General features: G+C 44.1%; 1 protein-coding gene and 1 pseudogene across 1 annotated transcript; both read left to right on the plus strand.

The window, feature by feature from the left end:
* Positions 1-6,637: 6,637 nt before the first annotated feature.
* LOC136767311 (major histocompatibility complex class I-related gene protein-like) lies at positions 6,638-10,696 on the plus strand. Its single transcript, XM_066721083.1, has 5 exons — positions 6,638-6,643; positions 6,697-6,994; positions 8,303-8,569; positions 9,882-10,169; positions 10,522-10,696. The coding sequence occupies exons 1-5, from the start codon at positions 6,638-6,640 to the stop codon at positions 10,635-10,637; spliced, it is 975 nt and encodes a 324-aa protein (XP_066577180.1). The 3' UTR covers positions 10,638-10,696.
* Positions 10,697-15,511: 4,815 nt separating this feature from the next.
* LOC136767312 (zinc-alpha-2-glycoprotein-like) overlaps positions 15,512-27,069 on the plus strand; it is a 39,767-nt pseudogene continuing 28,209 nt past the window's right edge.

The raw sequence follows: 27,069 nt of genomic DNA on the forward strand, positions 1-27,069 counted from the left end.
ATTTGTGTATTCAGATTGACAGTGGCAAACCCTCTGTACAAACCATGGAAAAGTTTCAAAGCCTTTTAAATGATGATTTTAAAGTGCAGCCATCAGACCTGGCCGATATAACTGAACGGAAAAATGTTTGTTCATATAGAAATAGGCATTAGCCTGTGTGTTGATTCACGGGAAGCATAAGCAATTTGCACACATTTATTTATACAAGTTGAATATTTAGCAATGAAATGGGTGGCATGTTTCCTTGCTGTTTGCCAATAGCCACATTGGGCCGGGCCAAATACACTTGAACCTGGTAGAGAAATTATATTTGGACAGGAATCCGCAGAGAAGTAAGTGGTCCAACCCTTAATTGCATTGCTAAATATTCAACTTGGATAAATAAATGTGTGCACTTGCTTACGCTTCCCGTGAGGGTTTACGTGTGCATCAATCAGCACACAGGCTAATGCTTATTTCTGGTATGATTCGTTATAGTTATTCATTCCTCATCCCTTATTACCACATCTTTACTGAAAAACGGTGGGAAAAGATACAAATAAATAACTCCGTATTTGTTTTGCTAGGGCATTTGGAAGGTAGGTCATACCTAGAAAAGGAAAACATACAGGCAGACACAGAGGCATTGTTCATAAATATACTTTATTTCTCAACTCACAACCCATATGTAGGGCGAGGTGCATGCGTCACAGTGCCCGAGGTGGGCCAACATCCCAAGTACAGCACATAGTTTCTCGCTGACTTTATCCGGGGGCTCATAGTCAGCACCAATATTTGTGACTGTTCTCCATGAGCCCCCCTGTGCCATGGGGTGGAGATCTCTGAAGGAGCCAGTTTCCACAGCAGGCTGTTAATGTGCAACATGCTGGGGTGGTGCAGCACTTCACAGACGTGGCTGGCGACTATAGTCAGGGCGTCGAAGGGCCCGACGTCTCTGAACGTGTCCGGGGCCGTGACGTGTGAACCGCGCTCCCACGCCTGCGCATGCGCACCGAAGCGAGAGGGAGAGTCCGGGTTCAAGTGCTGGTAAGATGAATGCTTACCAGTCCATCTCCAGGGTTTACACTCATTCATATTGCCAAATGGCTCGACATATAAATCTCTCGGGTTCAACCACACAACCTCGTTTTTAACTATAAAAAAGTATTCAGGCATATTCATGTGTTTGAATTGATACAGGATCTTGACGTAGCCGAAGATATCTCTTATGACAAAAGCGTCAACTTCTCTTATTCTATTAGAATAATCCCTTAAATATGGTGTTTATATATTTGTATCTATTTTCCAGATCTATTTTCTTATGGCGCAGCAAGATTTATACTTTAAGTTTGTTTCCACATTGATGTTTAGTTTTTTTATATATATAAATTCTTAAATAAATGCTAAATTTTTTGAAAAATAAATATTTATCGTTTAATTAAATATTTAACTAAATCCTAAATTTCCGAGTCACAAAATAAATATATAGCTTTAAAATAAATATTTAGTCTAAATATAAATATAAATGTAAATGTTAAATATATATGTTCAATATTAATCCAATTGTTCAATATAAATACTAAATATAAAAAGAGGCAGTCAAGCACCCCCCACCCCCGGGTCTATCTGTGCGCGTGCCTGTCTGTATATAGTATATACAGACAGAGCTGGTTCCAGTATGGCCAGTGTCATGCCCAACTGTGGCTGGAGCCTGTGCTGTCTGGACTATAGCAGAGGCCCAGATTGGAGTCAGCGCTGCCTGGATTTGAAACCATCCTGTTTAAAGAATGTCTGGTTCTATTTCTTTGATCACAGCTTCTCGACAGTCGGCGTCTTCCTCAAGCTCCTCCGTGCGAGAGTAAGAGAAGAATACGACACTGAGCAGAGACTAGAAGAACAATGTCCGAGTCAGCTGAGAGAAATACTTTTGAACATTATGCTGCTTTATGGACAGTCTAATCAGTATGTGGCCCTGTTCCTGGAGAGCCACAATCCTGCAGGTTTTATAGCGGCTTTAAACACATTGTCATTTTGAATAATTGAGTCTAGTAATTGTTTGCATAAAAAAGAAATAGAAAACGAAAGCAGAGAGGCTGGTTCTCCAGGACCTGAGGGCTGGTCAGTCCTGTAATATGACACCTTACAAGTTAAGACTAAAAAGTGGGGTGTCTGTGTGACCCCCAGGTAGGCAGGCTAGATCTTAATAGCCCTGGTTTATTATATTACACAAATTGTATAAATACATGAATCTCACATTGTCTCTGTAGAAGAACGAGAAAAACATTCCGCTGCAATGTGAATTCTCACACGGACATTTGCAGTCTACAGGTTGCTTAATGCTTCTTGTAAGGTAAATTGCACAAACTTACCCTGGGCTGGTCTAACCCCTAAGACTAGATAGTATTAGATACACATTACATAGTATACTTTTTTTCTTGTTCAGGAAACTATTTGTGTATTTATAGCAATACATGTCTATCTGAAGCCATGTCTACATTAATTCCCTAATAGCCCTGTGCTCCACAGTCAAAATTTGAGTGTGTGTGAATGAGTGAGGGTGACTCCAGAACACCTGTACAGTCTTCTCTATTAGTGTAGAAAAACACACTTGAGCAGAATGTGTCCTGGTCACTTTAAATATGACCGTTATGTTGCAGAGACTGCGCCACCGTACCGCAGCAAAGTAGTTGTTAAGATCACCCTGCTGTTGTGTACACTGTGCAGTATGACAATAAAGTGATTTCCAGTACATGGATGTGAGCTGTGCATGATGTTGGCTTCTCTCGCCCCTTTAATCGAAAGGTATCTTTTCAATGCCATCTGATCCAGCCCAGGACCCAGGAAGCCCCAGTCCAGCAGCTTAAAGAAGTGGCTTCAATCAGTCGCTATAGGGCCCTGTGTTTTGTGGAACTTGTTTTTAAACTATTGTAGTCATGCAAAACTACAGGCCCTTAGCTACAGATCCATGTTCATTTCAATTAGGGTAAATTAAGTTAAATTATAAGATTTAGGGGTGGATGTGACTAGTTAAAAGGACGCCCTTTCACATTTCTAATTTTGCTGGTAAAGAACAGTTCTATTGAAAGCCTAATTGCTCAACACTGTTTTAGTGATGCTCTACCCCAATACAGATGTGCTACAGCTGCAAATTTAACAATATGGCCTACAGGATACAATTTGAGAATTTTAAGGGATTTCTGTGCTATATTGCATCACACTGGTTGGTCTTAAAAAGATTTACTTTTCAACAGACGTACTGGCAAACTGAAATAAGGGTCACACATGACAACATACAGAAGTACAACAGTGTTTTTTTGGAAAATCACTCCAACACTGTGTGGAAGGCTGGTACATACCTACCCTAAAAGAATTAAAAACTGTTATTGCTGCGAAAGGTGGCTCTACCAAATTTTGTTTGAGGGTTAAATACTTGCAAGCAAGCAACATATTTAAGTTTGGTTTTATGTTGGGGAAATATAAGAAAAAAAAAAAGTCACCTTACAATAATTGATTTTGACTGTCATTGTTATATTATTTATTTCTTAGTAGACACCCTTGTATTTGGATATAAGTGGATAAGCATAAGTGCAATACAAAGTGCAAAAATACAGTACAAGGCATCAAATATTACAAATTCAGATTTACATAATACATTTTACAAATTTCAATTTATTCAAGTGAATACAATAAATTAGGTCTTACATCCTGGATAGTAAAGGCTAAGTTCGGACAAGATGTTAGGTCACAGTCAAGGGCTATGGTAAAAGGAGCAAGGGAAAAAAAATATATATTATAAGTACTAGTATCGCAGGAAGCATGGTAAAACATTGTAAAGTGCTATCCAACAGGAGATTAAAGGACTAATATTACAAGTACTGTCTGAAAAGATTAGTCTTGAAGTGCCGGAAGGAGGTCAAGGATTCTCCTGTTTTGACTTCGGTGGGCAGGTCGTTCCACCATTTAGGGTCCAGGGATGAGAAGGAGCGGCTCTGGAGGAAGGAGAGTGGAGAGGAGGCAGCGTTAGTCTTCTGGCACTGGAGGAGCGCAGTGGTCTGGAGGGGATGTATGGAGAGAGGAGTGTCTGAAAGTAGCTTGGTGCAGTGTGGTCAAGACAGCGGTAGGTGAGGGTCAGTGTATTGAACTGAATGTGTGCCGGTATCGGGAGCCAGTGTAGGGAGTGGAGCAGTGGAGTAGCGTGTGCGAAACGTGGCAGAGAGACACCAGACGAGCTGCAGAGTTCTGGATGAGCTGGAGCGGCGGGTAGTGGACGCAGGCAGGCCGGCCAGGAGGGAATTGCAGTAGTCCAGGCGGGAGAGGACCAGGGACTGGACGAGCAGCTGAGTTGAGCAGTCGGTGAGGAAGGGACGGATCCGGCGTATGTTGCTCAGGAAGAAACTGTAGGTGCGCGTCAGTGTGGTGATGTGCTGGGTGTAGGAGAGCGCAGGATCGAGGGCGACTCCTAGATTTTTGTGGATGAAGGAGAGAGAGCCCAGGTCGGAGCCTTGGGGAACGCCTGTGAGGAGAGGTTGGGGGTGGATGAGGAGCCTCACCATGTCACTTGGTAGGTCCGGTCGCTGAGGTAGGAGGAGAACCAGGTGAGAGCAGTCCCAGAGATCCCAAGGTCAGCGAGGCAGGAGAGGAGGATGGAGTGATCAACGGTGTCAAATGCTCTGGACAGGTTAAGGAGGATGAGGACCGAGGAGAGGGAGGTCGCCTGAGCACAGCTGAGGGAGTCAGTGACAGCCAGGAGAGCAGAACGAAATCACAACCATTTGAAATTCAGTAATATGAAAGAATTGGTCAGGGGTCTAAATACTTTTGCAAGGCACTTTATACATGTCGATGTGGATTTCGTTTTGGAAAAAATTTGGATACGAGTTTATCATCACACAGAGAGGGACATTGTGTAAACATTACTAGTAAATGTCACCGCCTAGTGGGTAGTTAGGGGGCGACTACAAGACCCGCCACTGCCACCATCTCCCCGATGGCGAGACAAACTCCACACGAACAGCAAGAACAATAATATTTATTACAGATCCAGTCAGGGCACGAAGGCTGTCCTAGAGTTTTACAAAAGGGTATAATTTAAACGTAATACGTAATACTTTAAAGCTTCCTCCTGATTGTTCTTACATTCTATATTTCTGGCCGAGTTCCATTGTATGTTTCATTGCATTTTTAATCATTAGATTGTGATCAAAATAATGTTAACTCATTCCTTTGTTATCTTTGTCAAGCCGTTGTGACATTTAACCCTTAACCGGATGATAATTACTATGCATTTTTGATATCAAAAATAGAATTTCTGATCTCAAAAATGCAATTGCTGATATCAACAACGGCAGATCATTCTTGATATCAACAATTGTTGATTACATTTTTGATATCAGAAATTATGGATTAAATGTCACAACGGCTTGCCATATATTCCTCAACTTCCATTCCAACGTAAATCAACACCCTGGCACAACTACAAATCTTAACGCTAGATAATATAAACTATTATATAGGGGTTTTTTAACGTTTTTATAAGTTTTTGTCTTTCAAGAAAGGAATATACTTTCTGATTATTTTGGAAAATGTATTATAATAACAGTAAAGCCTTCTGAGTAGAAATCCAACAGTTTATGCACATTTGTAACCAGGTGTCAATAGACCCAAACATGTGACTGGTATAGATGGGGTAAACTGATATATTAAATAATTCTGTTTAATTCATGATTAAATTAAATATGTTCTAAATAAATTAAATAAATGTTCAGTTCTGTTAAATGTTGTGTAGTTCTGTTAAATGTGTAGTGCTGATTTAATTCAATTATTGTAAGATGGTAATAATGATGAATATTTGTGATTTTAATCAAGATGTTACTTTTTCATGGCACTGTGTTTTGTTATTTAAGGTAACATGCATTGTTTTATAAACAAACATTTTGCCCCACACTAGGGGGCATCTTCTCAGAGGAACAGGTCAAGACACCCCTTTTTAAGAACAAATATTTTATTCAATTATTAAATAGTTGATGAGTTTACTTGGATTTTTTAACATGTAATTTGTACATCCTTCTATGGACTTTGTCTTTCAACTGTTATAATTCAAGATTTCCTTCATGTGTCGGAATTAAACAAATTCTACCTTGGGGGGGTTATACACTATTACGAAAAGAAAAACAGCTCGACAGAGATTCACCAAGAAACAAAGGATTGCGTACAATGCACAGGGGGGTGAAATGTAATGTACAGACACCGACTGAATATAATTTTGAAAGTGCCATTTTCTCATCATTGTTCTCAACCGTATGTAATCAAACCGGAGAATTATGAATGTGCTTTTTTATTACCCAATGTTTAAATTTTGAATGAAAGGAAACGTCCGTCCGTCCCTTTCCTCCAGGCCTCTCTGAAGATAAAGTTATGTAAATAACAGTTTTGTTTTTACTAAAAACATGAGACGTTCTTTATTTTAAATATTTTGAATATCTCTGTATGTAATGTAAAATCTTGGTGCATAGTTTAAAATGTGGTTACCTCCAAATACAGCAGTTTTCACAAACATGCACACAAACTGCTCCCACCGGTTTGCTCTGGGGAATTTTTATACATTCAATAATTCTGCAAGGAATGATCTGTCTAGTATTCTACCTTTTAAGTTTTGCAGATGAAGGTATCTCTGCTGAGAATTCAACACTGTTTTAAGATTCTGTCAATTCTTTGTAGTCAACAGCTTGTTATATCTCCTTGTGTCCCCCTCCAGGCTCACACTCACTGTGCTTCTTGCACACGTTGAACAGCCAGCGGACCAGCTTCGCCGAGTTCACGGCTGTGGGGATGGTGAATGACTTACACGTGGAGTACTACGATAGCGACTTGAAGAAGATTGTGTCGCGCCAGGACTGGAGCGTGGCCTCGGACACCCAGGCAGAAATGGATATGAGACTGGCAGCCACAGTGGACAGCTACCACAGCATACGTACGAGGATTCGGAACATCATGCCGCGCTTCAACCACACAGAGGGTGAGTGGGCTGACCGGATGGGAGCCTTGGCAGCTCCAGGGGATGGGGAGGAATGTCCTCCAGGCATGCCCAGCTCCATACTGACAAGTAACTCAAACACAGAGCACATTTTTCCAAAACTACCAAAGACTAATTAATTGAATTGAATTACGCACACAATCATATGTATATGTATGTATATATGTGTGTGTATCATCATCATCAGGCTGTGTGTATATATATATATACACCGATCAGCCATAACATTATGACACTGACAGGTGAAGTGAATAACACTGATAATCTCGTTATCAGGGCACCTGTCAGTGGATGGGATTTATTAGGCAGCAAGTGAACATTTTGTCCTCAAAGTTGATGTGTTAGAAGCAGGAAAAATGGGCAGCGTAAGGATCTGAGCGACTTTGACAAGGGCCAAATTGTGATGGCTAGACGACTGGGTCAGAGCATCTCCAAAACTGCAGCTCTTGTGGGGTGTTCCCGGTCTGCAGTGGTCAGTACCTATCAAAAGTGGTCCAAGGAAGGAAAAGCGGTGAACCAGCGACAGGGTCATGAGCGGCCAAGACTCATTGATGCACGTGGGGAGCGAAGGCTGGCCCGTGTGGTCCGATCCAACAGACGAGCTACTGTAGCTCAAATTGCTGAAAAAGTGAATGCTGGTTCTGATAGAAAGGTGTCAGAACACACAGTGCATCGCAGTTTGTTGCGTATGGGGCTGCGTAGCAGCAGACCAGTCAGGGTGCCCATTATGACCCCTGTCCACTGCCGAAAGCACCTACAATGGGCACGTGAGCATCAGAACTGGACCACGGTTATGGCTGATCGGTGTATATATATATGACGTGGGTTATTCCCCTTCTGAAATGGTTCCCCTTTTCTTGGACATAGTCACAAACTAACTTTTTAATTGGAAAAAATGTGTCCTGTTTGATTGTTACATATTTGAAACTTGCCCTTGAACAATATAATTTATTTTCAAAATTGTACAGATTAAATAGCATTTGGTAATTCATTTGAATCCATTTCTGAAGGTGTCGTTGATCAGGTAAATCAGGTGATCTATGATGTCATAGCTCTGCAAGACAAGTTATCTCTGAGATGACTTGTCTTGTAGAGGTATGACATTGGCAGTGTATGCTGCTGATGATAGACAGTTTTAATGTGTATGTTTAAATAGAAATAAAGACAGGTTTAGGTTCGTGTTTGTATTTGATTGTTTATTTTAGTTAAGTGTTAATATGTAGTGACTCTTGCTCCTCCCTGTGTGTAAAGTGACAGTGCTTCAGCTGTTCTGTGTCTGGTGTCCTGCAGGAGTTCACACCTACCAGAGGCAGGCGTGCTGCGAGCTGGATGATGACGGGACAACGAGCGTCTGGGTCAGGGACGCCTATGATGGGCAGGACTTCATGAGCTACAGCAGCGAGAGCCACTCCTGGACTGCCGCCGTGCCACAGTCCATCACCGAAAAGCTGCACCTGGAAGCCACCAAACTGGGTCTGATCCACTTCTACAGACCAGCCTGCATCAACATCCTGAAGAAGTACCTGCAGTACGGCAAGAACAGCATCATGAGGAAAGGTAGGTCTCATCTGCCCATGCAGTGACCACTCACAAGTGGTTTATCGATTACATTGGGAGACTTTGGTGAAGTCAAAAAATGGTGTACTATGTGTGATTTCTGTGGCTTCTATGCCTTTGAAATGTTGATGTGTTACACTATGTTTCAACTAAAGTCTGCAGTAGTGGCAGTAGCTTGTCCCAAAAGTAGCTGAAATGTGTTGAAATTCGAGTGTAAAACAGATCTCAGCTCTTGACAATTATATTGGTGTTAGTGTCTGGCCCGGGGTGTGTGGATAAATACAGGACAGTATAGGGCATTATTGTTTTTACTGTAAAGCTGTGTTGAATACTGTTCTAGTTAAAGGGATAGGTGCTAAAATTATTCCCAAAGTTAGTTAATACCTAAAGAGTTCAACTTCCATTTCCAATATTGTTTGGGGAAGATCACTCTTATGCTTTCTCTATGGAAAGGTTTGTTGTTTCTTGTTGAAATGTGACTCATTTGAACCTCTGCCAACTGAAAGTCAGCAGCAACCTAATACAGGTTTAACCTCAGGTTTTTGGAGTTTACCTGTCTGGCAACTAAAGCTAGTGTACATACTCAATTATAAACACTCTCTTGTCCCTACTAAAATTGATTACTCATACACTCTGGCCTGTAATACCTCAGTCCCCCTCCCCTGGACAATACAACACTCTTACCATAAAGCACTCGCTGTAATTCTCACTTATTTTCTCCCTAACTTCCCTTCTATGGCTGCTATTACTTATTCTGTACTAATCCTTTTGAATGCCTTACTGTACCTCTTTCTGGCCTATTGGTAATCATGGCCGCTCTGAATTCAGGGCACACTGAACCTATCGCTCTGGTATTTTGTTCTTCATTTCAGTTGATTTGATTTTCATTTGATTTATTAGGGTTTTATTAGTCAGTGGTGCCGTGACCATTGACTGTCAACCCTTTTGAACTTTTAAACTGTCAGATGTCACTCGATGGAGGTGATGCCATGCAAAAGGCACTTAATTTATTGGTGGTTTATTTCAATAAATTGCATATTCCATGCCTAGTGAGTAGAAACGGGTGATGAGTTTTTCATGATTGGGACAATGTACTGAATTTAAGGAAAAGAGCAGCGGACATACTTCACTAAAAGCAAGTTGCTTGATTTATATAACCTCACATAACTGGCAAAAAAATAACCAGAGATTTAAATTTAAGGGTTAAAGAACAGAGATTTTTGCAGCACATGTGTTAAAATAAAAGGGGCGGTGGTGTATCTTGTTTTCAATTAACACTTCACTGACAAGTCTTACCTCCCTTATATTGCAGTGTATCCCAGGGTGAGGGTGATCCGCAAGCCCTCAGTTGCCCAGGGAGAGACTCACGTCACCTGCCTAGTGACCGGCTTCTACCCCCGGACGGTGGAGGTGACCCTGCTCAGAGACGGGCATCCAGTGCCGGGAGAGAAGGTGACGGGTGGGGAGGTGCTGCCCAACGGAGACGGGACCTACCAGCTGAGAAAGACCCTGACTGTGGATGAGGACGAACAGTGGCTGCATAAATACTCCTGCCAGGTCAACCACACCAGCCTGGACAACAAGATGGTCATTGACTGTGGTGAGGCTGTGGTGAAGCTGAGACTGATTTTTGTGGTGACAGATTTATTATGATTATGAATCTGATTATGAAACCAGAATACTGTTTTCTAAGCACTTAATTCTTGCCCTGGCTTATGATCTAGACAGCCAAGTGATACAGTAAGAGTTACATTTAGGTCAAGAAAGGCAACATTAAAGCTATAGGACAGGGCCTACGTTCAGCCTCAAAAGCTCTAGTATATAGTATATTCAGAAGACTACACTAAAGAAAGGCTCGGTCCTGCCCTTTCGAGTAGTTCCACTACTAGTGAAGACATTTCTGCCAGCTCTCTAATGCTCTCTTTTGATGTCTTCTTCCCTGATCACTGCAGAACTAGAGCCCAGCCCAGATCTTACCATCATCATCCCAGTTGTGGTGATTCTGCTTGCAGTTCTGGTCCTAGTTGTTGCAGGGGTCGTGCTGTGGTGGAGACGAGCCCGTGAGTGACTCCTCTATCTGCACTCTAAAGCATTGGCATTTAGCAGTAGGACAGCTTATTAATGTACATGTGCAATCTACCCATTCCCCTTATGTCCCCAAGCTGGGGACCTCCTTGCCTTCACAAGATCCCCTGTCCTCCTACATGTAAAATCTTTTGGGAAATACAGCTAAATCAAGGGCCATTGGTGTGAAAATACATCAAGTTACTAATGCACTTTTACAGCCAATACTCATAAGATCTGCAAGTTGAATGATGTTTCAGACTAATGAGAGACTCATTAATGCTGTTACTTATGCCTAAGTAACAGTATCCCTGATGGGCAAGTGGACATTCGATGCAAATACACTGCAGGTAAGATCAACCCATTTCAAAAGTTTGGATTCTGGCCTCTTGAGCAGCTCAACATGTAAAAGCCTCCACTCATAGTGCAGACGGGGCCCAACAGGCCAGACAGAGCTGGTTCCAGTATGGCCAGTGTCATGCCCAACTGTGGCTGGAGCCTGTGCTGTCTGGACTATAGCAGAGGCCCAGATTGGAGTCAGCGCTGCCTGGATTTGAAACATTCCTGTTTAAAGAATGTCTGGTTCTATTTCTTTGATCACAGCTTCTCGACAGTCGGCGTCTTCCTCAAGCTCCTCCGTGCGAGAGTAAGAGAAGAATACGACACTGAGCAGAGACTAGAAGAACAATGTCCGAGTCAGCTGAGAGAAATACTTTTGTACATTATGCTGCTTCATGAACAGTCTTATCAGTATGTGGCCCTGTTCCTGGAGAGCCACAATCCTGCAGGTTTTATAGCGGCTTTAAACACATTGTCATTTTGACTAATTGAGTCTAGTAATTGTTTGCATAAAAATACTGTTTTATTGTTTGTAGTATTTTACATTTTTCAAATAAAAACAATTCAAATTTTTAATACTTATGATTAAAAACTTTTTAAAGTCAATTCTTAAAATCACTTAAAATTTTTAAAATCTTTGTGATTTAACATAAACAAAAAACTTAACTTTAAATAAACAAGTGCACAAAACAACAAAACAAACGTGATTAAAGCAAAACTGCTAACCAACATAAAAGTCAAATACATTGAAAATGCACTGGACAAAATAAAAAACAATTAAAAAGGTAAAAATAAAAAACAAACAAAAAGGTCCAATGCATTTAAAATTAAATCCAAAACGGACAATGTATTTGACAAAAAAAATAGAACAAAACTAAACCAAAAAACCCCTAAACAATTAGTGTTTTAAAAACAACTAAATCTTTAAAAACAGTTAAAATTCATTTTTAAAAGTCATTTTAAAAACAATCATTCATAAAATGGTTAAAAGATCTTGGACTCGGGCTCCAGCAGGGGGAACTGACCGTCCCCGGAGGTGGGTCCCATCATGAGATCCTGAGCTCCCCCAGATCTTGTATATGCCAGTTCTTATAGGCTTCCTCCTTGCCCCTCTGATGGACCTCTAGATTGACGTAATCCCTCACGAGCACCATGCCCCTCCGCGCGATGACAATCGGGTTCAGCTCCTGCTTATTGAATAGACAGATATTCCGTCCCTCCCACAGGGCCTGCTTCACTGCGCAGACGACACGCCACCAGCACCTCAGGGTGGAAGATGTTAGTCCCCTGGCAGGGCCGTATAAGATCTGCTGGGCGGTCGCCCGCGCAGGAACGGCAAACCTGTGGAGGAACGGAGAAAATAGGAGCCAGACCCTGTAGGCGGAGGGGCACTCTCTAAAGATGTCGGATCGCCTGCATGAACGGCTCCAGACAGAGGACGTACAGCAGGGCCGACAGGGGACAGCCCTGCCGGACCCCCGACCTGACCGGAAATGGTTCGGTCAGGTGGCGGTTCACAAGGACCCTGCTGCTTAGACCGCTGTAAATGATCTTAACCCATTTCCTCAGGCCAAGAGCGAGACCCATCCTCTCCATGACGAGCTGCAGGTATTCGTGGCCCACTCTGTCGAAGGCTTTCTCCTGGTCCAAGCTGATTAGGACCAGGGGAAGCCCTCTCTCGTTCGAGTAGGCCACGACATCCCTGAGCAGCATGGCATTGTCGGCCGCCGATCTCCCCCGGGCACCACAGACCTGGTCGGGACCCACGACTTGAGGGAGTGGCCGCTGCAGCCGGAGCGTCAGTGCTTTGGCCAGTATCTTGTAGTCGGTGCACAGGAGGCTGACCGGCCGCCAGTTCCTCAGATCTTTTTGGTCTCCCTTCTTGTAAAGAAGGGAGAGGATACTCTTCTTCATAGAAGGGGCCAATCTACCCTCTCTGTACATCGACCCCAAGACCTGGGCCAGATCTTCTTTAAGCACCTCCCAAAAGATCTTATAGAACTCAGCAGGGATCCCATCGGGACCCGGTGTCCTTCCAGAGTTAAGACTCTTTATCACCTAGGAGAGTTCAGTGGTGGTGATCTCTGGATCCTCCTCCTCCTCCTCGTCCCCCTCATTGCGGGACTCCAACAGGGACAGAAAGTGATGGATCAGATTTTGATCCACCACCTTCTGATCATACAACTCCCTGTAGAAATCCCGCACCACTGTCTCAACAGCCTCTCTGCCCTCCACCTCTTGCCCCGAGGAGTCGATCATGGAGGACATTGCAGGCCGCCTCTCCTTCGTTTTCTTGAAGAAGAAGCGGCTGCATTTCTCATCGTCCTCCATGATGCGGACCCTAGAAAGGACCTTGATCTTCTCTTGCTCCTCCCGATAGAGGGCGGAGAGACTCAGTTTGACCCGAGCCACCTCCTCAGCTAGGTCGAAGCCTCTGAGCTGTAAAAGACTCAGGCGCTGGAGGCGGGCGTTTAGATGGGAATATCTCGCCCGCCTCTCACGAGCTTTCCGTTTCCCCAGCTGAATGAAGTAGCCCTTGGTCCTTTTCTTCACCATCTCCCACCACTCCCACACTTTGATGGGAGAATCAAAAAGGTCCTTCAGGGTCCTCCACTCCTCGAGGCGTCTGCTAAAGGTCTTAATAACACGAGGGTCATCGAGCAGGGAGGTGTTGAGCTTCCAGACCCCAGGCCCCGACTCCCGTGTGCTCGGAATGAGCACCTCTGTCGTCAGGAGCCTGTGGTCTGAAAAGAAGACTGCCTCCGAAGACATGGCGGTCCTCTCCAGTGGCTTACTGAGGAGGACGAGATCTATCCTGGAGAAGGAGGAGCCAGAAGAACTCACCCAGGTGAACAAGGGGACCAGGTCCCGACCTGCGTCGCAGAGTTCAAAGTCCTCCACGAACGCAGCGAGGTCCCTGCTGGATCTATCATTGCGGGGCTTACTCCGGTCTACATCCCTCAGAGCACAGTTGAAATCACCTGAAATGATAACTGGTAAGATGCCGATCAGGAGCGGGCGTAGCTGAGGGAGAAAGAGGACTCTCTCTCTCTGGCTGGTGGGGGCGTAGACATTGACCAGCCTCAATACAGCCCCCTTGTATTTAAAATCGAGGCTGGCCAGTCTGCCCGCCTCTATAACCTTAAATGCTTTTATCTCTATGAAGGGGTTTTTCAGGAGTACGGCAATCCTGTCCGCTCGGGACACATTGGACCCCGACCAGAAGGATTCTCCTAGGGTCCAAGTGTCCCGGAGATCTTTATATTCCTTTTGGAACGGGATGCCGCACTCCTGCAAACAGATAATATCCGCCTTCATTCCAGCCAGAGAGTTTAAAACATCGGTCCTCTTTTTCACCTCAGCAATGCTCCTCACATTTATTGATATAATAATTAGTGCCATAATGGCTGTGAGGGCAATTACCCGCTCCGTAACAATCATGTAAAGAAACCTTTCTCTTCCCCACTCCTCTCTTCTCCCTCACCTAGCTTAGCGCTAGCACCCATCATTTCAATCATTTGCCTCACCGCTTGATCCTCTAGGAAGACTATGGGGGGGGCTCGGCTCCCGCCACCCGGTAAGGCTGGCGAAACTCCACTGGGCTCAGGGCCCGTGGTGCTGGAGGTTCTCCCTGGTTCCTTTGTGGCCGAGGCCCGATGAGCAGATGGCAGGGCAGAGTACAACTGGGGAGAGAACTGTGTAGACCCCGCTAGTTGTTCTTTTAACTAATGGTGGGGGAGGGGGTGGTCTCTCCCTTCCCGGCTGTCTGCTGCCGCAGGCCTCCTCCCCCAGCGCCAGTGACCTTGCCATTACGTCCCTCAGATCTTTATGGGAAAGGACACTGGCGCCGATTCTCCTCTCTTGAGGACCTGCGGCTCTCCCACTACTGCCGGGAGGGCATACCTGACCCCTCCCCTGGGAGAGTCTCAGTTGTGGGGCAGGAGGAATGTTATTTCTAGGGGGCCTCTCATCCACCACGCTGCCCACTCGGGGCAGTGGAGAAGGCCCACTGCTCTCCTCTCCGGAGTCAGAGTGGGGCGTGTAGAAATTAGAGGGAGAGGTCTCTGCAGTGGGGGAGGAGCTGGCAGGGGGGGGAGAATCTGCAGAGTGGATCCTTTTATTCATCATAAAGGATGCTACCACTGTCCACTCCCCCTCTGCCTCCACTTCTGACCCAGAGTCAGAGAGGGAGCCTATGAGACTCCTGAGGACTGTTTCCTCTCTACCCCCATCTTGGGGTATCACCTTTGGAGGAGCCTCCACTTGATTCTCTCTCTCTCCACCACCCCCGAGGGCCCGCGCCCTATTTGCATAGGAGGAGGGACAATTCCTGAAGAGATGCCCTCCCCCACCGCACAGGTTGCAGGCCCTCTCCTGCTTGCAGGCCCTGGTCAGATGTTCTCCGCCGCAGACCTTGCACTTAACAACAGTGCAGGCTGCGGCTAAATGACCCAGGGCCCCGCAGTTCCTGCATAATTTGGGCATGCCATGGTAGAAGACAAGCCCCCTATTTGCTCCTAGTACCACGGTGCTCGGCAGATGGCGTACTCCGCCGATGGCGGCCACTTCCACCTGCAGGCGCACCTGCCACCGCCGAGCACCGGTTCAGACCCTGTCCTCATCATTAACTCTCCTGCTTTCAGACAGGATCTCGCAGTGTCTCCTCAGCCATACCTCTACATCGTACTCTGCCACTGCTTCATTATAGAACTGGATAGTTACTATTTTAATCTCTCTATCAGTCAGGGCATCGACCACAAAGTCACTCAGGGGCATACTATTTTTTTTCCCCGGTATAGGTTCCAAAAACTCTCCAGCACTTGAGGGTTCTTAAAACTCACCTCATACACGTCCCTAGGTCCAGGCAGTTTAACCACGCAGTTCAGCTCAGAAGGGGCAAAGCCCAGGCCCCTCTGCAGCACGGACCTGCTGAACTCCAGCCGGGTGAGGGCCGCGGTCTTGGCTCCAGCCTCACGGCTGAAGCGCACCGCATTATGGCGCCTCACACCAGCGGTTCGCTGGGCCATGCTGCGCTTTCCTACCTGGGAGAAGGGTCCAGAGGCTCTCAATCCGGAGGTCGGGGCAAGTCCACCTGGCTGGGGAGCAGCTTCCACCTCCGGGGCTCTTGCAGGGAGCGGGCCTTGCGGGGGGAAGTCCGGGCCCTGGCTGCAGGAGGCCTCCCTCAGGGACGTTGCCAATCGGCCTGGTCGGTCCCTGGGATCCGAGGCCTCTCCTGGATCCTGGCTGGTGACGTCAGCAGGGAGCAGTCCTGGTCAGGCCGGGCTCCGGGTACATGGTCGGCCGGGCTTCTGGATGGGACCCACTCCGTGAGGAGTCCGCCGACTCCTCTGGCTAGGTCCCCTGTCGCTCCCGGTCCGTCCCAATCTCCACTCGCCTCGGCCTCCGGACCGCTCCAAGGATCCAGGACTCTGCAGCTCTGTCAACCGGCACCTCCCTGTCTCGTCTGGTCTGGCCTGATGGATCAGCTTCCTGCAAGGAAAAGAAAGAGACTGTCAAATACAGTTTGATGCCCCCTGCTGGACAAAGGTTTCTCTCACTATTGGAGGGAAACCCGAGTCCATAAAAAAGAAATAGAAAACGAAAGCAGAGAGGCTGGCTCTCCAGGACCTGAGGGCTGGTCAGTCCTGTAATATGACACCTTACAAGTTAAGACTAAAAAGTGGGGTGTCTGTGTGACCCCCAGGTAGGCAGGCTAGATCTTAATAGCCCTGGTTTATTATATTACACAAATTGTATAAATACATGAATCTCACATTGTCTCTGTAGAAGAACAAGAAAAACATAGGTACACATATGCGTCTCTGTGTATCGATGCAGAGCAGGGGTTTCTGGGTAAGCGTACTCCACAGAGGCACAGAGGAGCTGACATGCACATGCAGACATGCAGGAGCTGTGGTCCTATGCGTCAAGCACTGATTGGTTGAGCAGGAGATTCTGATAGCCATGGCCAATCGCTCAGTGCTGGGGCATCTGGTGCACAATGTCTGGCTGTAGGCCACTGCAGCAGGTCAGAGAAATGATGTGGTTACATATGAAAATATTTAAACTCATTCATTTTGAGGAGTCTAACAGCTGAAACGCAGAACATATATAAGAACAGATATGCAGGAGAAGTTCACATACGCAGAGATGTGTGTATATATGTTCTAGTGTTAAGTCTCTAGCTATTTATAGCAAGACAATATAGATCTGCACATGCAGGATGCAATTTGTGTGCGTCATCGGAACTTGCAAGTATGTTAGCAGACAGCTGTGCGAACGTCTGTTTATGACACCTGTGCATGTATGCAGAGATGCAGAAGTATAAATCAGCCTTAACATGTCAGTGAGGGGGGAAAAAATAGTTTTACTATTAGTTAAGCATTTGTGTTTGTATAGCATTAAATGTCTATCTGAAGCCATGTCTACATGAATTCCCTAATAGCCCTGTACTCCAGTCAAAATATGCCCTGACTTCAGAAAGGTGCTGTAAAAGTGTTTAAAGGACAAAGTAAAAGTGCATGCTAACATTTATAAAAAAAAATGTGGTGGGACATTTCAGATGCATTTTGTTTGGAAGCTTTGAAACTTGATACGAGTGCGTGTGAATGTGTGTGAATGAGTGAATGTGACTCCAGAACATGTTAATGTTATTGTAGAAAAATGCACTTGACAATGTGTGACAATAAAGTGATTTCCAGTACATGGATGTGAGCTGTGCGTGATGTTGGCTTCTCTCGCCCCTTTAATCGAAAGGTATCTTTTCAATGCCATCTGATCCAGCCCAGGACCCAGGAAGCCCCAGTCCAGCAGCTTAAAGAAGTGGCTTCAATCAGTCGCTATAGGGCCCTGTGTTTTGTGGGACTTGTTTTTAAACTATTGTAGTCATGCAAAACTACAGGCCCTTAGCTACAGATCCATGTTCATTTCAATTAGGGTAAATTAAGTTAAATTATAAGATTTAGGGGTGGATGTGACTAGTTAAAAGGACGCCCTTTCACATTTCTAATTTTGCTGGTAAAGAACAGTTCTATTGAAAGCCTAATTGCTCAACACTGTTTCAGTGACGCTCTACCTCAATACAGATGTGCCTCAGCAGCTCGCACTGAGAAACTAAAGAAGCACAGTGCTGAAGTTTAACAATACAGTCTACAGGATACAATAAAAAGAGCCTAAAGCATACAATTTGAGCATTGTGAGAGTTTTCTGTGCTACTTTGCGTCACACTGGTTGGTCTTAAAGAGGTTTAATTTTCACGAGACTTACCGGACAACTGAAATAAGGGTCACACATGACAACATACAGAAGTCCAACAGTGTTTTTTGGAAGCACTCTGCTTCTCTACACGTCACCTTTTGGCTGCCTGCCTATGTTGGGGAAAAAACAAAGGGATCTTACTGCCACCTACTGAGTAAGACTGGAACTACACAAACAGTCACACCTTTCCTGTTGTAGCTAGTGCCGAGGTCTCTGGCCCTGGTCCTGGTCCTGAAGAGACCGTATGCAGGCGGTTTTCTAGCTGATCCCTAAATCACATATTACTTAGAGTTGGAACAATCAATCATCCAGTGAGAAACAAATAGCTGCTCATTAAGTGAAAGGACCTGAGGTGCTGCAGGATATTCAGGCATTTGACCCCATTGATACCACAGTACTGCATTGATTAACCAGGCAGATTGTCTGTATAAAGTAACGATTTATGGGGGTGTCCTATACGTTCTGCTGGACTGGGCATCTCCAGGACCAGGGCTGGAGACGACCGAGCTGAATCAACCCTTTTATACTTTTTCAGAATTGAGATTTCAAATTCAGTGTTAGAACCTTTCATGGTACAGGCCCTCACAGCGGTTTACAGAAGCACTGTTACTGTTTAAAAACAAAACAAATAAAAACATACTAAAGTGACTGACTACCTGCCTTTGTAGCTGTAATGAGCATCGTCAACCACTTCTCAATTAAGTCACAGGTCTGATAACAAAATAAAGGTTTATTGAGAACTACTTCCATTTCAGGAGATGCTCTTTAAAGGGTAGGTACACCTGTCTTAGTTTCACAGTGATAATATAACAGCAGTCTCCATGGCCACCCTCAGTCACAATGTTTACATTTTTTCTTCCCCCAGTATCCATTATGATCTATCTGCCAGCAGCCTGACTCAGTTAAAGAAGTGATTTGGTCAGCTAGTGATCTGGTGGCAGCGCACGCAGCTAATGAGATGTAGTGTAAAATGTGCACCTGGTATGAAACGCCCTGACACTGACCTGACACAATAATTCACTTCCTAAACTTGAGAGCCCTTGCCTCCAGTGTTGTGAAGCCTGTGGGGATTTACAGAGAATCCCAAACCCTGTCACAGTATTACACTAAAGAGATTCAGTTTCTTTGAATCTGTCTGTTGGGAGGTTAACTGCTGCTGTCTGTCTGTGGATGGCAGTGTGAGCCAGGGTGTCAGTACGTGTGTGACTCTGTCACTTTGTGCCAGCCGGTGTGTGTCGGTTTGTCAGTGTGTGTGTCGGAGGGATTGCTCAGTGATGGTGGGAATCTGTTCTTTCTGATACTCTGAATAAAGCCGTGGTGAATCCACTGTGTGCAGTCCGACTGTGCTGCATTCTGGGGAGATATATTTAATTCCAATATATGCGTTTTTATAGATTGTCTGAAAGATGTCTTTTGCACAACATTTAGTTCAATCATTCACAAAGCGGAGAGACGCTTATAACAGAGGTTGTACCCTGCTTTTAGGTCAATTCGATATATATTTTGGTGACAATTTGGAACAGAACAACAAATCCTTTGAACTACCTCAGACTGCAATCAGCGTGTTTGTGCGCAATTTGGAAATACTGTTACCTCTGCTTACCACAATATTCCTTTCAGACAATGTTACTTGTTAGTTACTTGTTTATGTGAAGTGTTTTGAAGACAGAGTAGAGTAAAGTTTATTTTACTGTAGTGGCCATTGCAGTAACAGGTCATGTTGTTTTTGGAAGAGTTACAAACTGTCCAGGAATGAACTCTGTGAAGGACTGGACTGTTACCATACCTGATTTCCAAAACTTCAAGATAATGTCAGATTTAATGAAAATCTGGGTGTCCCCACCCACTACAACCGTCTAATCTCTACCACCACATCTCTGTCTCTTAGATCTTCTCTGCCTGTGGGTGAAATTCTCTCTCTCTCTCTCTCTCTCTCTCTCTCTATCGCTCTCTCTATCTCTCTCCTGCATTCCTTCAGGGTTACACCACAATACAGTCACCCACACTCACATATGTATATACACTGTAATAATGGGACCAATGTCAACATTATTACAGTAGTAACATTGTACTAGCAGAGGTGCTGTGCTGCGTAAGGGAGCGAGGGTTGTGTTGGGGGGGTGATTGTAGCCAGCCAGTACAGTATTAATTATTGGGATATTCTGTGCAACAGTTGAATCCATCAGTCTTTCTCAGAGTTCTATCAATCAGCTAGATAGAACACTTCTGGGAGGAACTGGAATGGCAGGGCAGGATAGCAATTATTATATACACTCACCTAAAGGATTATTAGGAACACCTGTTCAATTTCTCATTAATGCAATTATCTAACCAACCAATCACATGGCAGTTGCTTCAATGCATTTAGGGGTGTGGTCCTGGTCAAGACAATCTCCTGAACTCCAAACTGAATGTCTGAATGGGAAAGAAAGGTGATTTAAGCAATTTTGAGCGTGGCATGGTTGTTGGTGCCAGACGGGCCGGTCTGAGTATTTCACAATCTGCTCAGTTACTGGGATTTTCACGCACAACCATTTCTAGGGTTTACAAAGAATGGTGTGAAAAGGGAAAAACATCCAGTATGCGGCAGTCCTGTGGGCGAAAATGCCTTGTTGATGCTAGAGGTCAGAGGAGAATGGGCCGACTGATTCAAGCTGATAGAAGAGCAACTTTGACTGAAATAACCACTCGTTACAACCGAGGTATGCAGCAAAGCATTTGTGAAGCCACAACACGTACAACCTTGAGGCGGATGGGCTACAACAGCAGAAGACCCCACCGGGTACCACTCATCTCCACTACAAATAGGAAAAAGAGGCTACAATTTGCACAAGCTCACCAAAATTGGACAGTTGAAGACTGGAAAAATGTTGCCTGGTCTGATGAGTCTCCATTTCTGTTGAGACATTCAGATGGTAGAGTCAGAATTTGGCGTAAACAGAATGAGAACATGGATCCATCATGCCTTGTTACCACTGTGCAGGCTGGTGGTGGTGGTGTAATGGTGTGGGGGATGTTTTCTTGGCACACTTTAGGCCCCTTAGTGCCAATTGGGCATCGTTTAAATGCCACGGCCTACCTGAGCATTGTTTCTGACCATGTCCATCCCTTTATGACCACCATGTACCCATCCTCTGATGGCTACTTCCAGCAGGATAATGCACCATGTCACAAAGGTCGAATCATTTCAAATTGGTTTCTTGAACATGACAATGAGTTCACTGTACTAAACTGGCCCCCACAGTCACCAGATCTCAACCCAATAGAGCATCTTTGGGATGTGGTGGAACGGGAGCTTCGTGCTCTGGATGTGCATCCCACAAATCTCCATCAACTGCAAGATGCTATCCTATCAATATGGGCCAACATTTCTAAAGAATGCTTTCAGCACCTTGTTGAATCAATGCCACGTAGAATTAAGGCAGCTCTGAAGGCGAAAGGGGGTCAAACACAGTATTAGTATGGTGTTCCTAATAATCCTTTAGGTGAGTGTGTATATATATATATATATATATTATATAAATAAAGACACATTGTGAAACATGTTATGTATAGGTATTGGTAAAATAAAGCAACTCACACACTTTTGTTTGTTTGTGAGTGTAATGGATTATCTTGTTGTTTTCAGCTTTTTTTGCAGAGAAGGGTAAGTGGCGTATTATTAATTTCTGGACTCATAACTGGAAGGTTGTGGGTTCAAATTCTGGGTGGTCAGTGCTGTTGTACCCTTTAGCAGGTACTTCACTTAGATTGATCCAGTAAAATGCCCAGCTGTTTAAATGGGTAAAAATGTAATTCGCCCTGGATAAGAGCATCAGCTAAATGACAATAATAATAATAATAATAATAATAATAATAATAATAAAATAATCCAGTCTCACTATGGACAATGCCACTTACTATATTACTCTGTGTGAGTTGCATTTATCAGTATCACAGGTTGCCTTTGCTGAGTGTAACTGTGTAACAGTATTCCTGTGGCTAAAATTAATAGTAGAAATGCCATTCCAATTCAAATTGTGTTGAACATCAGCAGGTCAAATGTTAAGACCTAATACAGAAAATACATAAACAATCTTCTCCCACATTCTGTGTATTATGTTGTAAGTCGCCCTGGACAAGGGCGTCTGCCAAGAAATAAAAAAATAAATATTATTATTATTATTATTATTATTATTATTAGTATTAGTATTATTATTATTAGTATTATTATTAATAATAATAATAATAATAATAATAATAATAATAATAATAATAATATAGCCACTCGTTATTAATGTAACAAAGGCAATGGTTTCTAATATTAACAGTTAAAGAAATGTTTAGCTGTTTTAAGTGGTTCAAATTCTTGTTTTTTAAGTTTAAAAAAAAGTAAACTTTGGAAATGATTTAATTCTTATTTTAAAATAATTATGTGTTGCAATTAGGTTAGAATATGAAAGTACTTTTACTGCCATTAATGAATGCCTCATTGTTTGCAGGTAATCAGTGGAAATGGGGTAAGTGTCCTACTGTGTTGATGTGAGATATGAGACAAACCCAGCCTCTGCTTCTCTCACACAGCTATTGGTTCTGTTGTTAAAATACTTCAACAGAAACATCAGGAGTCAATACTGTATGGTTACATGCATTATGCTATTTGGTTGCATGATTCCCCCCTGCCTGCCTGTGCTGTGTGTATCTGAGCCTCGGGCAGTGCCGCCCTGCCTACCGGTGCCCAGCACAGCCCCCGTGTCCCTCCCTGGCTCTGGGTCACGGCGTGTGTCTCTACAGGCCCGTGCACAGTGGGGTCCAGGCTGCAGTCTGGGTGCTGCCTCCTCCAGCAAGACCTCACAGGGTCTCTATAGAGAGCAGCTGCAGACTGGCCTCCTCCTCTCCAGAGGGCACTGCCATGGCAAGCAGAGCCTCAGGGCCGTGTGCTGAGCACTGCCCCCTACAGTTTCATGTGTGAGAAACTGTGAAATATATCTGGTAATATAGTGAGAGAGGCAGAGATATTTAACTGTGAATTAGAGGGCTTTCCCCAGGCAGGATAATACTAGTGCAGTCTGTGATTCCTGCCTCAATAGGCCTTTCAGTGCTAATGCTCACAGTGGTTTGACTTCTATAGATGTGTGAAAACATCATAATATCCCTAAATGATCAGAGGGGAGGGAGTTCAGCTGTGAGCTCTGTGTCCTCCTCCCAGCGCAGGGCTGATAATAATGTACGGCTCAGACAGGAGTGTTGATGCAGACGGGCAGTTGGGCTTCGAGGACCAAGTCAAGCCCTTACAAAGGCTGTAAAAAAAAAAAAAATCACCCGAGGTTATGGCACTTCATCGTTCTTTTTCCCTGTCTGTCATCGGGCCACTACTCAGTTCTCTGACTTCATCCAAAGCCAGCAGTCCAGGGCTGTCGTTTTCAGGCAGGGTCATTATGAGTAAGAGTCGTCGTTGTCCAGTGCAGGTCAGTTCACAGATTGGGGTCTCAAATCCATTACCCTTCTATACTGTTGTCTGATGAGACACAGGTGATGCACATGTGTGCGCCAGGTATTTCTCCAGAGATCATTGAGGAACTTAATCTTCAAATACTGCCAATCATTAACTGCTCCCCATGGGGTGTCACACATGGGACTGATCACACAGGGACACAGCAGCTGATTGTTTTACTGGGAAAAGCATTTCTATATCAATGTTATTCCTGCTGTGTGCACAGTGAGTCTGCGATGGGGTATTTACCTGTAATACAGGAGCCCTCCTACCAGGGGCAACACCAGGGTAGTTCTTGGGGTGGTGGGTGTCCCCCTAAATCTATCCACCTCCAGCCAGTAAATATATCAACCACAATACGCTGCCCTTTTGTTTTGCGGAAAAAAAATCACCAAATCTCCAGCGAACACTTTCAAATGGAAACGCCTCCCTTGAAATCCATGTCTAAGTCAACCCATGCAGTATAAATTGATGTACCTGTACTTCTTTCTGTTTTAAAAAAACAAACCGCAACAAACATCATCCAATCTGTCAAGTTCTGGTGTTTCCAGCCAATCACTGCAACAATAGCAATTATTGGAATTACTGCAGCAAGTCCAGTGGCAACACTGAGCCATTTTTATTGCAGCCTTCAACAGAGACTCACAGGATAACTGTTAAACAGGTCTGGTCATGATTAAAATCAAGAAATCAGTCATTGTATCTGCATCTGTATTGTATGCAGTTAAGTGTAAGCCTTTATCTCTGAATTTTACATTCATCTTGGGTTAATTTAATCAAATGAAAAAGTAAAGACTGATATGTTGAATAGAAGAGAAACAAGCGGTGCTAGTTGTAATGCAGGTACAATGCAAGGATCTCCCTGACAATCAGCAGAGATTTGATGGGCTCTGTGTCGTGAGCAGAGAGAGCTTCACCTCAGGGAGACACTACTGGGTGCTGGAGGTGAATGGATGGTGGACAATAGGAGTCACCAGAGAGTCTGCAAACAGGAGAGGAGGGTTCAGCTTCACTCCCCAGCGGGGATACTGGGGTCTGAGATGTGACTCCTCTTCTCTCTCTGCTCTCACTGACCCTCAGACCCGCCTCCCTCAGACTCTGCGTCCCAGGATGCTGGGGGTGTGTGTGGACATTGAGGAGAGACGGGTCTCCTTTTACACAGTGGAGTCCAGGGCTCATATCTACACCTTCACTGACATGCGCTTCCCTGAGGGAGACAAGATCTATCCTTTCTTCTGGACCTGGGATAGAAACAGAGACCTTGTGATTCTGCCTCCTGTTGAGACTGAAACGGGACATTCATGAGAAAATCGTTATTATTATGATGATGTCGCTCTGTGGCTCCTGCGCTTCTATATATATGTTGTAAAATAAGTGTCTCTTATTAATTCAGTTATTAGTTCAGCTCTGCAGCCTCACGGGTTTCTGACCGAGTGAAACACCTTCGTTCATTTAGGAAATCAACACGTTAATAACTTTCTCATTATTACTATGAATATCATGTATCATGAAATAAAAGTTTGATTTGCTTGATTTTGCACTGAAAAAACGAAATAAAATCTGAAAATGGGAGATTTTTCAAACGTTATCACCCACATTGAGAGGTTTCTATTGCTATTGGAAAACTATTTGTTTTTTTTAATAAACTTAAAAACCTATATTTACCTCAATATTGTGATATTTTGTCCAGTAAGAAACAATTCCCAACGTAATTGAATGAAAAGACAAACTCGTACAGAATATGGGTTAATTGTAATTGCTGCTGGAGGCGGGGCTTCAGTCCAGCTGGCAGCGAGCGGATTGGCTGGAGCTGAAACAGCGCTGCGCTCTGACTGGCTGGTTTTGAGGCGGAGTGACGTGCGGATCCTGCTGACGTCACTGTAGAGAAATGGCGTCTGTGCTGTGGATTTGCTGTCCAGTAGCTGCGAGTTGAGCTTCATTGCCGTGTCTGTAGTGACATGATGTCCCTTGTGTCCACAGCAGTGTCACAAAGACACAACACTGTCTCTTACACAGCGCTTGATTCAGCTGCTCTTTTGATAAGCCTGTATATGTGTGTTTATGTATAGTGTGGGTGTATATGTCTATATGTGTGTTTGAAGTGAGATCTGCCCCCGATTTAGTCCAAAATGTTGATTAATGCTTTACATTCATCACTAATATACATGTCAGTGCTCAATACACACTTCACTCCTGTACATATTTTGTTTCCTTTCTTCAGGGCTGTAGCTTCTTGCAGTTATTTTTCAGGTCTGAAAATGACAGAATAATAAACATGTGAAATGTGATGCATGTGTTCCTTTTTTCTTCATATTTTCATAGTGATAAATAAAATATTGTTTTCAGCCTATTTATTCTGGTTACATCAGTCTGTATCGGAGCTGCAAGAGGTTCATAATGAGTGGAAGAGTTGACTCCTACAACCCAGCAGAAGTTTCATTATTCAGATATGATACAATATCAGAGCAATAACTGCACTAATCTGCACTAATGTCTGGTGTTGGACGGGTGTGCAGTGCAGTGACGTGTGTTTATGTGGACAGAAGGAGTTAGAGATGTCTGACACCCAGCAGGCAGCTGTGTTGGTCTCTTTCAGATGATCTTCTCTGAGAAGGACAGTATCTCCTCAGTGATGGCTGTGCAGCTCTGACTCAACACTGTGTGCTGATGCTGGACAAGCTGTGTGGCCCCTCAGTGAGTCTCTCATGTTAATGAGAGTCTGTTGATGGAGATATGGATCCCATTACTTTTGTGAAAGTGGTATTATTCACTCTTTCATTGCCGCTGTCATTGGAGCTGTAGAGCCACGTTCAGATAGCACACCAGTTAGGCACCAGCTGGTTTAACAGGAAACGCGCTGTTTAATTTTCGCATCAAACAATCGGATCAGTGCAGCCTGATTATTATTTTATTTATAGCAGACATTGGTCTTGATCTGCTTTGTACTGCAATCTGCTGTCTGACTACATCAGTGTTTGTGCTGCTGACTGTCATAGTGCAGCTTCTATAAACGTTTCCATTTGAATCCCATCCCTCATGTCTTTATCGTTAATGTTATCTTTACAAGTCATGAATACTCCTTAATTCCACCTAATTTGTATAAAAAGGCATGTTTTCTTCTCACAGTAAATCAATGTGCATGTTTCTCACACAGCACCGTACCCAGTGTCACAATGTGTCTTTATTATTCACTCAGGCCCCACCTACTGCTCTTCTTCACACGGTTCAGTGTTTGCTGTCACAGATTGATCTTTTTCAGTTTCTACCCTCATTTCATTATTTGTTTCAAATGTATTTTCTTTTACCCCCAATAGTAATTGTTAATCTCTTGAGTTCTCATGTTCTCTTTTCAGTTTGTGTTTAAAAC

This window comes from Amia ocellicauda, chromosome 14 (assembly GCF_036373705.1).
Source record: "Amia ocellicauda isolate fAmiCal2 chromosome 14, fAmiCal2.hap1, whole genome shotgun sequence".
Lineage (NCBI taxonomy): Eukaryota > Metazoa > Chordata > Actinopteri > Amiiformes > Amiidae > Amia > Amia ocellicauda.

Coding starts and splice junctions, on each gene's coding strand:
- LOC136767311 (XM_066721083.1), top strand. Junction 6,995..8,302: donor GCGCTTCAACCACACAGAGG/GTGAGTGGGCTG, acceptor GGTGTCCTGCAG/GAGTTCACACCTACCAGAGG. Junction 8,570..9,881: donor GAACAGCATCATGAGGAAAG/GTAGGTCTCATC, acceptor CTTATATTGCAG/TGTATCCCAGGGTGAGGGTG.